We start from the raw sequence: 11,182 nt of genomic DNA on the forward strand, positions 1-11,182 counted from the left end.
AGTAATTGTATTTGCGATACAATAGTGCGAGGCTGCGTAATATCGCGGTGAACCGGGATAGGTTCGCGTCGTTGCTTGACAGCGGGCGTCTAAATAATTTCATCAGATACATCGATCGCCGATGAGCTTTATCGTAATTGACACATTCGCTCTATCTGGCCGACAGGCGAGCCTGTGAAACCTCGTAAATCGTCCTGTCGTTGCGACGAACTCGACGGCCTCTCGTATGTTTGCACACGCCTACACAACCTCCTCCCCTCCCCTCTAATACTAATCTAACGCACGAAAACTGCTTAAACCCCCGCGCGATTACTATCTGCTAATTGCCCTCTAAGAACTGATGCGATTTATCGATATAACCCATTCCGAAACTCCCAAATTTTACCATGTGAAACGATCTTACGACATCTTATTTATACACGCGAAGAAATATTCTACGCGAAAAATTTAAATTATCTATCCTCGAGTAATTCGATATATTCGGTAAAGATCGAAGCAAAAGGGAGAGAAAAATTGAAAAGGTAGAAGATCGATTATTTTCGTAACTCTTTCAAAGAGCTAGAGAACTGTCGCATTGTTCCAAAGATTTCATAATCCGGTCCTAGATCGACGTCCCTATCCCGACGGCGGAACTGATTAAATCTCGCGAAGAAAAAGGAAAGGGACGACCTCCGCCATTGCGATTACTCGTACCTTTTCGCCTTTTCTCCCTTCGGCCCCTGTCTCCCGGTGGAGAAGAGGGGAAAGAAGAAGAAGGAGAAGAAGGAGAAAAAAAGAAAGTACGCGTTCTCTCGTCTCCAGAGGCACGAAATATCTCGGAAAGTTTGCTCGTAAAGTAAGTCCACGCAGCGAAATTCCCCCGGGCCAATTAAAGTCCCGAAATCGGACGCGCTCGCTTATGCAGGCAAGGGCAAGGTGGAATACGGAAAAGGGAGAAATCTAACCCGCGGTCGGTGAACGTTATTACTTATTCGACTCAAGGATTTTAAGGGTGGCCGACACGCGGATTTATTTAGATATTCCAACGGTGAGCATCTGCTCGAGGTTCGACTGGCTCTCGTCTGCCACGCTTTTCCTCGCCACGTTCTCGCTCTTCTTTCGACCCGCATTAATATACACGGAGAGCCGGTGTGTCTGCGATCCCTCCCCCTCAGCTATTTTTACATAACATTAAGTTGTTCGTGTAACGGAGTCCACCACCACAGTCGTCCTCCAGAGGTTGGGTCACTAATGGGGGTTAAAACGTACACAGGCAGAACTACGACACCAGACGCGTAGACGCGCATCGAGAGAAATTTTACCGATCGACTTTCAACCCCTTTTCAACTCGCCATAGTTCCAACGGGGCCCAACTTCTTCTTAATGCGCTTTAAATTCTTTCGATTCTATCCCTTCTTCCCTTCTTTTCTAATGGGCGAGCGATTAAAATTTTGTTTCCCGAATTAAGGGTAACTAACGTCGGCTAGAGTTAACGTCGAAACGATGAATTTATTCCTCGGAGAAAAGTTTTAATAAAGCGAGGGACCGTGAATTATTAATTTCGAGTTCGATAGGTTTTAAAGGCGACTGATACGATTTCACGGACGCGAGGAGTGAAAGAATGGCGGGATGCGCGATCATAAAAAACGATGGTTCGATCTCGAGAGAACATTGGTGGACGCGATAAGTACACATTGTTCGACACATTGCGCCGCGACTTTCGAGCTATCGTTAGTCACGCTTAATCGCGTTTTTTCGACGGCGATTCCCTCCGACGACCTCAATTTAACGGCACCACGATCGATCCACGAGAGAGTCAAATGCGAATCCCTGTAGCCTCTTAATTGGAAAATGAATTCGACTACGGGCCACGGAGATTATTCACGAGAACGTCGCCAACTAGTTTCAATACCCCCCCTCGTACGCGTCGTTTACGCCAATTGTTTCGAGACCCGCCACTGTTTCTGAGCCCTGGATCAACTGGCCGACTTTTACGATCACGTGATTGAAGCAAACATTTTCGGTAATTTTAACAATCGGCTGACTAAGCTAAGCTAAGCTTTCTACTCTCGATCAATCCTTAAATTAACTATTTATAACTTAAAAATAAATAATTCGTAAATGGGAGAGAAATTATTTTCTTCTCCTCCCATCGAGAAGGAAAACTAAAAAACTAAGACTAAGGAGAGTAAGAAGGATAAGGAGGGGGGGGAAAAAAAAGTAAAGAGAACGAAGGGGAGGCAAACGGCACGGAGTGAAAATCGTGGTGGAAAGAGAGAAGTGGGTGGTGGTCGGCCATTGGATCGGGGTCTGGCACGCACCCCCGAATGACAGATGGTATTTTCGCGTATCATGATCGCGGCTAGGATAGTTTCCTATATCGTGGAATATACAGCCCCGGCCTGGCATCGTCGACATGTCGATAGCAGGCCTCGCCGTGCGATACATCCACCGATATCCCCGTACCATGGGCATCCGCGGTCCATCCCCTTCGTTCGACCGCTAAATGGCCAAGCGGAGCCACCCCCATGGTGCTCAATTATTGATACTTACCCCTCGTGCCGCCTAGCATTTCCCCGGCTGCATGTTCCCGATGCGTTGCGTCCTTCGATCCTATGTCTATGCGAATGCATCTCCCTGCGACCAAACACCGACAACTTCCACTCGACTTATCTGAAAATAACGAAACGTTATAACGCGTTAGTTGGTCTCGAGTCGTGGAAAATATTTTGTCCAATGAATATTGGTCGAATGAAAAAAAATTTATAAAAGCTCGTAAAAATTTTGCTAGGAGAAAATTTTAATCCGTCAAGTCGATGATATTTCCTTGGTAAAATTGTATTATTTTCTTTGTTTTTTTGAACACAAGGAAATGTATCATCGATGTTGATGTCCAAGTTTGTTAATCAGGGCAAATAAAAAAAAAAAAAAGAAAAAAAGGAAACCGATCAATCTATGGGTAGAAAGATCGACAAGTTTCCAAAGTACTAGTTTCGAAGTTTATAAATCGGAATGAAGAGGGGAAGGGCTGAGAACCGCTGTTGGTCGCAATGGCCTCGATTAACCGTTTGACCGGCTAGAGCGAGTAGTGGTCAACGTTTTCCAGGCGTCCAGGCTCGCCCTATTAGATCTACTGGGAAGGTTGGTACAGATACCCGGAGGTGGACGTACAGTTTCAATGTTTCTTTGCATCGAATTCTGGACGAAGCCGGTTTGTTCCGCGGGGAAAAGATCGAGGAAAAAAGAAAAACGAGAGGAAAGTGGCGTCCACTGATTAAAAGTTTTCTGCCCGACATCGTGATCGTTCCTTCGCCGAGTCGGCTCGATGTGAGATTAATCGTGGCTTCTTCGATCAAGCCACGAGAAAACCAAAAACCGATATCGGTTCGGATAGAGCACAAGTGGAAGGGAGAAAGAAGAGAGCGAAGGGAAGGGAGAGAAGAAGAAAAAGGAGGGAGGGGGAAATGCGAAGGAATACCATCAATGGTATTGAAAAAATATAATCCACCCCACGGTCTTTCCGTAAACTTTAAGACATTCGTCTATTCGAGGCTCGTTCGTCAAGCGGGAATCGAGGAAAACGAAAAGAAAAGAAAAGAAGCGGCCTCCATAAAGCGATCGGGGAGACCCTTCGCCGTTACACCCATAGACGCGAGCCGCGTCTCTCCTCTAAGTGTATTAGACTCGCGTTTCGGGTCGTGGAAGAAGGTGTGCGGGGGTGGGTGTAAGCCGGAGGACGGTTTCGAAGGGTGCGAGAGGGTGGTCCGAGGCCTGTACCCCGCTAATGGCACCCTCGGGGTATTCCCGGAGAACCCTCTCGTATTTATTATTTAGCGAGGATACCGGTAGGATGGAAGGAAGCGGGAGAAAGAGAAACGGAGAAAGAGAGTCGAGGGGATGGCGTGAAGGTGTAACGGAGAAGAAGAGCTGGGGGAGAGAGGGTCAGCATTGGCAGGCCACGAGGATTTATCCGCAAACATCACACATCGGTCGTAGACTTCCGTTGAGCACGATTTCGAGAATGGAAACCGCAGGAAATTAACGGTGACACGTGGTCGGGCTGGACACGTGTTTAACCGCGTACGAACGATGAAAAATATGATACCCGATGAAACTTGGATCAAAACTTGGATCAAAAAATAGATGATAATAATGTGAATTTGCATAATCGCGTTCGATGCATCGATAGATATAGAAAAATCGTTGAATTTCGTCGTTAAACGAGCATCAGCGAACCAGATAAATTCGAATGAAAAAAAAAAAAAAAGCTGATCGAAGATTCATCGGAATGGTATCAATCGAAGAATCGATTCATAGATTACGTAGTGGAAAAACAAGTGGAAAAACATCGAGAGAGGGACAAAAATAATCAAAGAGCAGGAGAGGGATGGAGGGGTATGGACGAGGGAATCGGGAAAATCGGAAACAATTGTCGCTCGTGTATGTTCGAGGAGAGGACTTGTGCGCGCGCAATTTGCGCGTCAGGAAAATGCATGCTTCGATGGCAGCAGCTGCGGGACGTTATTGATACTACATTTCTCCCGATTTGACGAATTGCCGTATTGGGCTAATGGTCCGAATACGAAGGCCCCCGACCGATCCAGCCGGCTTCTGACTCGCGGCTTCCTAGCAAAATTGTTGACCCTCCACGTAAAACTATAACTCGCTCATAATTCTCCGCCATTTCGGTCTGGAGAAGCTGGAAGAAAAAACGAGAAAACGTGGTCAAACAAATGGTCGAGGGAAATATCGATACTTCTGCTCGGTTTACTTTTCGAAAATTAATGCCAACGAGCCGAGCCTTTCGTCGTTTCATCGACGTGATTTCGAATACAAACATTCGAATACAAGTTTTCAAAATTCAAAATTACACGAACCACAAATTGTTAAATTTTACTGGCATATTATCTCGAAAGACGCGACATGAATCGTATAAATGGAAACATTCAACGCACTATACAGATTTATGTAACAAATATACGATCTACGTTTCAATCTATTCTAGTATTTGGAACAGGTTCAAATAGACTGATATAAATTAGTGGTTCTTACCAGAAAAATGTGTCGTGGCGGTGAACCGAAACATTTTACGAAGGCACGCCACTTTTTCCGAACTCGTCACTACCGAGAATCAACGTCACAGAAATACCGGGATATAAATTTGAAAAAATAGGTCGATTAAAAACATCGATATCCATTAAAATGTTCTTAAAATGTTCAGCTGGCGATCGAAACATAATCTCGAAATGGAGAATACGAGAATACGTTCGAACACGTTTGAAAGAGAAAAGGAGACTGAGGTATGTGTAGCACTAGCGAGCAACCTCATATCGTCCAACGTAACAGGGAAAAAAACGTCAACAAAGACGAACTGCCTATAAGTATAATCTAAAAATATAAACAAGCTGCTCGATCTAGCACAGCGAAAAATGTAAACTTTGCGAAAGAAAACAGAAATTAACGTTTCTGAGAAATATTCATTGAAAAACCTTTTATAATAATAAATATTAATAGACATTCGAACTACGCAACGACAAAAGAAAGCGTTTAACGTACGAATATTAATAGAAATTATAGAAATCTCATTACCATGATACGTTAAACTATTTTTCACTAATATTTGTTTATTTAATAAATAATTATTCGCTGTACAATGCTTTTTTACATACCTAGCTAAATATCATAAATGAATTTCGATGGATGATGAGAAAACAAATTGTTAATGGCCGACATATTGAATCGTGATTACGTCACAAATTAGAATAATCATTAATTTCATCTATTTTCAAATATTCGTCGTAATATTTCAATTAATCTCGAAATAATTCTTTTAAATTTATCGGAATAAGACAAAATCTAAATATATTTACTCGAATTTACGACTATAAAAATCTTTTATTCGCTTTCCCGCCATTTTCATTTCTGAGATACCTTGATTAATAACAATTTCTATAAATTTACACTTACCAAATTGATTATCCAGCAGAATATCTCGATATTTCGTTGCACAACATTAAACTATTCACTTTTTGATCTCGCAATATACACGATCACCAAGTTTTTTCAATTAATTAACATAAATTAACTTTCAATTAACGAGCATTTGCACCACATCGACTCAACAAGCACTTTTGAGAAAGAAAACATCAAATCAAACGTTCGTCCAATCGGCGGGCGTTAGTGTCGCCATCTATCTACGACGCCATAAACTATCACTTCAAATTGAAGTTATCCACTGAAAATTATCGATTGCCGCCAATTTAAAAATTATTTTTTGAATAAAAATTATCTTATTCTTTTTTTTATAAATATACTTTCGATTATGCTGTAGTGGTAATTTCTTTATTATTACCATAAAATTAAAAGATATCAAAAGTATATAATACGATATCGTAAAATATAAATTATCATTTTTAAAAGCGTTTAATATTTTGTAACAAATTCATGAGCGATATTTAAAAGAAAAATTTAAGATACAAGTAAAAATACTTTCGATCTTTCCGAATTTTTTTCTTCTTTTCTTTCTTTTCTTTTTTTTTTTGTAATATAATTACGATTCGGTCGCAATTACGGCACTCGTATTTTCTTTTTTTTCCTCGAATTGATTCAGAAAAATGGCCCCGAAGCCTGAGAAGGAATGAAACTACATTATGCATAGCGCACCATTTTACTTGCTGCATTCTCGGGATGATAATGGCATCGTTTGAAGTGTTCGCGTAATTAATGAAGCTAAAAAAACTTTTGACCCTTAATTACGCTGTCCATTGTATTTGGAGAGTTCCTTTTTTCTATGGACTACTATGAAAATACGAATAAAGAAAACGGGCCGTACTGCAATCAACGAATGTCTCCGAGAATATATTATAATATATAATTATAAACGCAATCATTTTTTATCTCTCTTATGAATTTGACGAATACCGTTTATATAAATGATTTTGAAATAATTTATATATTGATTAAATACGGAAAAATATTTCGCGAAACGGTAACAATGTCTATTATCTATCTTTAGAAGATTTAGAACTGCTTATATAAAAGCTATTCGTAGAGAAAATGTTTCTTCTATTATTATATGTTATAAAAAAAAAACCAAATTCGTTGGCATTCTATCAGATGAACAGTCTTCGTCTAATAATAAATTTATAATTTTTATAGTGATCGTGATAAATCGTAGATGCCGATCGAGAAACGCTGACTTTTTTTTTTCAAAGTCGGTATTTCAGAACTGTATATGACGTGAAGTCCAATAAAACGAGAGAGCCTCTTCCGTGATAGAACAAAAGTCCGTTCCGTTTCGTACTCGAATCGTACGACTGAGAGTTGGACGACAATAAGATATTAAAACGAATCAATATCCCTTCATTGTCGTAATAAATGATGCACTCTTGAACAATAATTAAACGTTTTAAATATATAAATAAACGTGGAAAAACCAACGATCGATCGGTAAAAAGGATCGTTCCAGTTGGAAACTCCACTGGAAAGAGTCTCACCGGATAAGAAGAATCCTATACTCTCTTTGGAACACGGTCGGGCAGAGAATTTTTATAACTAAATTTTCAAGTATAATCAAGATCACGGTCATTATCTCCAATTACCCATTACTCCGAGTAATTGTGTTAATAGGCTAGGGAGAAACGAACTTCGAGTCCTCGAAGCGGAACCCACGAAAATCGCTTCGCTATTCCCTCCCTGAAAATTATACCTTTGTGCTTTAAACGCTTTACAACCCAAGCTAACCGTGAGCTCGTATCCACTTCGAACGTTGCCTAATTTTCCCTACGATTTAAAAAAAAAAAAACCTGCTATCCTTCGTTCATTATTCGTACATCGAAGAAATACCCGATTCAAAAATATTAATTTTTCCTTATTCTCTCTCCGATCCACGATATATTCCATCGATATACAAAGGCCGATACGATGCCACGACGCGAACACGAAATGACGGGCCAAATTTCTTAGATAGACGAGGAACTTTAGAAATCTCGAGGAATTCAATACGTTTAAAAACGTTTAACGACGCGAAAAGATCTACCCTATCCAGCGAGTCGTTGGTCGATCGGGGCCCGACGAGAGTGGGTGGGCCCGACACTTGCGGTCCCAGAACCAAATCGACCGTCGAGCTTCGTATGGCGGGACAGAGCGGGGGTTGCGGCGTAAGAGTCGGGGCCCTGAGGGCCCCTCGCTCCGGTGTTCGGGCCCGGTATGGGAGCGGAGAGGGGCTCGAGGGGGCAAAGGCACATTCCAAGGCAGAACGGCTGCCAGTGAAGGTGGAAGACACGAACAGTCTCTCACGATATTGCGCTCCGTTCCTATCCCCAGTTGCTTCCTTTCTTCCAGAGTGCTCGTCGTCGCTCGTTTTCACCCGTCCCCGTGGGACCGTGTCGTGTGTGCCTTGCCGTGCCGTGCCGTGCCGTGTCGTGCTGTGCCGTGCCGTGCCGTGCCGTGCTGTACCGTGCCGTGCTGTANCGTACCGTGCAAGTGCCGTTCCTTCCTTCCTTCCTTCCTTCCTTCCTTCCTTTCTTCTTTCCTTCATGTTGTACGAGACGCGACGCGATGCGAGCCGACTCTCGGAATCGAATTAACGAGAATTCGTGGTCGACGCCGAGGAGAGAGGCAACATGCATGGGATAGAGTGTTCCGCGGTAAAGCGCACCGGGTGTACGTGTACGCTCGTCTTTTTTGGCGCCACGCGTGTCGTTCAACGTTTCGAAAATGCTCACGCCTACTTACGCGCCACGGTATTCCAGTGGGAAGAGCAAGGAGCAGAGAGTTCGTGTCGAAAATAGACTTTTGCCTCGTGTTCAGATCCGTGGCCCGATCGTCGGGCATGCGGAAGGAGCGTCACCGGGAGACAGTGATTGAGAGGATCCGGCAGACGGGGAGCACTTGAATATTCGATCGCGCAGGTGAACCGCACAAACTATCTTTTTCTCTTAATACGCGATGGATACGATGAGGGGATGGATATTTTCAAGGTACTCGAGTTCTTTTCTTTCTTCTCTTTTCTTCTTTCTTTTTCTTTTTTGCACGTAATAACGAGGAATATACGAATACATTTCGAGAGAGAGAGAGAGAGAGAGAGGATTGTATCGCAACAGGGTTTTTCGACTCTTCTCTTCTCGTTGAGAAATCTCTAATAACTACGGCGAGTAAATTTAAACCGTGCCACGACGTTTCGAATGTTTGTATCGCAGAATTTCGTGACGAAGTCGAAGCTGTTGACACAACCGTTCCCATTTATTTATTCGTGACGGTGAAACCGGTATCCGTGGCAAAAGAAGCAAGGTAGATAGGTTGTACCTAAATGCTAGTAATAGGAACAGTTCAAAAAGACTGACTTTGAGGATAAAGAGACGGTTGCAAGATTCGGTTCGGAACGGATCCCTTCAAATTAAGATTATACCTGCTCGAATGTGCATAAACGGAAGGGTAATTTTCTGCCATTTCGATTGTGGATGCCTATCAATTGTGGACCGTTGCCTCGTTAGTTACATCAGATTTACGATCACGTATAAACACCGTGAAAAATTCTTTTTACGAGTCAAGCAGTTCGGTGAGAATCGTCTGGAACAGAGGGCAACTCTGTGAAGGAGAGGAGAGAGGGAGGGGAAGGGAGGAGGGGAGAGGGGAGAGAGGGATTCGTCGGGTTTTCTGCTCGAACGAAATTAAATCCACGTGCCACCGAGCATTCCCCATTCTTCCTTCGATCGAGAGATCGCCGAACGGCAGAAAAACTTAACCGCGTCCGAGCAACGCCATCGGCATCGAACTTGACCATGGCCTTCGAAGCCTTTGCGCTCGTATAACGAGATACGAGGAATGTAAGTTGCCGGGAGACCACCGCTCGTACTTACTCGAGAACCACCTCGGCCTGGTTGCCTGTAACTAGATGCCCGATACCAAATGTGCCTCGCGAAGGTAGCGATCGATTTTGCGGATGAAATACAACGGGGGCCATTAGGCTAAGCAGATTTCCCTTTTAGAAGTCGATAGATCGAATAGATCGGGCCCGCTCGCGCCGTTCACCGTTAATGGATAATAAGAGGATCGATAATGCGATGTTTCGCGTCGAATTTTCTTTTTTTTCTTTCTTTCTTTCTTTCTTCCTTTCTTTTTCGTAACGTAACGAAACAATAACTTTCCCCTCGATCTCCAACGAGTAGACAACACCGTGGATCACGCGATTGTTAAATGGATCTTAACCCAAGGAGCAACGATTTTCGATTTTTCTGAAAGATGATGATCGTTAGTCAGAATTTCTTAACAACAATTTCTTAACAAGCTAATACGGATAAGGAATTATAGGGTGGGATTCTTCCAAATACAGGTACAATGCCGGCCTATGAAAGCCACTCTTCGCAACTCGGGAAGAATCGTCTCTAATATTCGCCGAGATATTTATATAAGTTCGTTGAAAGCTATTCGAGAAGTTTTAACGACGGAAGGCGCTAATAGGCTGGGAAAGTTTTCCGCATTTCCGCGTCCGGAACGGATGCGATATCCGCAGTTATCAGCATCATCCTATTACTCCAACCCCGTCGTAATTGGGAGGAGATTCGTTAACCGATCGATTTTTTCTTCTACGGATCATCGAGGAATTTACCTTTCCTCTGTCGCTCCCCCTCTCTTTTAGCCGATTGATTCGGGGGATATATTTGGGAGGGAAAGATATTTCGTTTCGTTCTTTTCATAGGGGAAATACGGCTGTGTTCGACCACCGTTTTCGAAACGATTTGTCAAGTTCAACGAGGCGGCGAGCATGGAAAGTCGAGTCTCTCTCGAGATGCAAGATGACTCGTATCGCGGCACGAAATCGCGAATTCGTTTATCCAAAGGAGGTTTCGATTATCGATCGAGATGGAAATCCTTTTCCAACGAGAGATAGAATAATTATATCGTGACGACGATTAACACGATTGCTCGTGGATATTTTCAGGTCCCATTACGATGTCCCAACCGCAATTAACCACGGATCTGGACGTTCCGGAAAATCCGCAACACTCTTGCCAATGCTCGGCGATGAGCAGCATGGATTCCATGAGAGCGCAGAGGGACAGAGCGGAACGGAGCGTGGGAAGTACAAGAATTTCCAACAACCAAGAACTGCCCAGGGGTTTGGAGGCGCTTCAGAGCGCGTTCGAGCCGATAAGAAGACTGGAGAGCCCGTTGTCGTCTCATCATCATCAGGAAAGCCAAC

General features: G+C 43.2%; 1 protein-coding gene across 1 annotated transcript in view; it reads left to right on the forward strand.

The window, feature by feature from the left end:
- Positions 1–7,958: 7,958 nt before the first annotated feature.
- Positions 7,959–11,182, forward strand: part of LOC116185928 — a 12,915-nt gene continuing 9,691 nt past the window's right edge. The window contains 2 exon segments of the mRNA XM_031511600.1: positions 7,959–8,891; positions 10,922–11,181. Of these exon segments, the coding sequence (XP_031367460.1) occupies positions 10,933–11,181 (249 nt within the window). The 5' untranslated portion in view covers positions 7,959–8,891; positions 10,922–10,932.

Source organism: Apis dorsata, unplaced genomic scaffold, assembly GCF_000469605.1.
Source record: "Apis dorsata unplaced genomic scaffold, Apis dorsata 1.3 scaffold_331, whole genome shotgun sequence".
In the NCBI taxonomy this organism is placed as follows: Eukaryota; Metazoa; Arthropoda; class Insecta; order Hymenoptera; family Apidae; genus Apis; species Apis dorsata.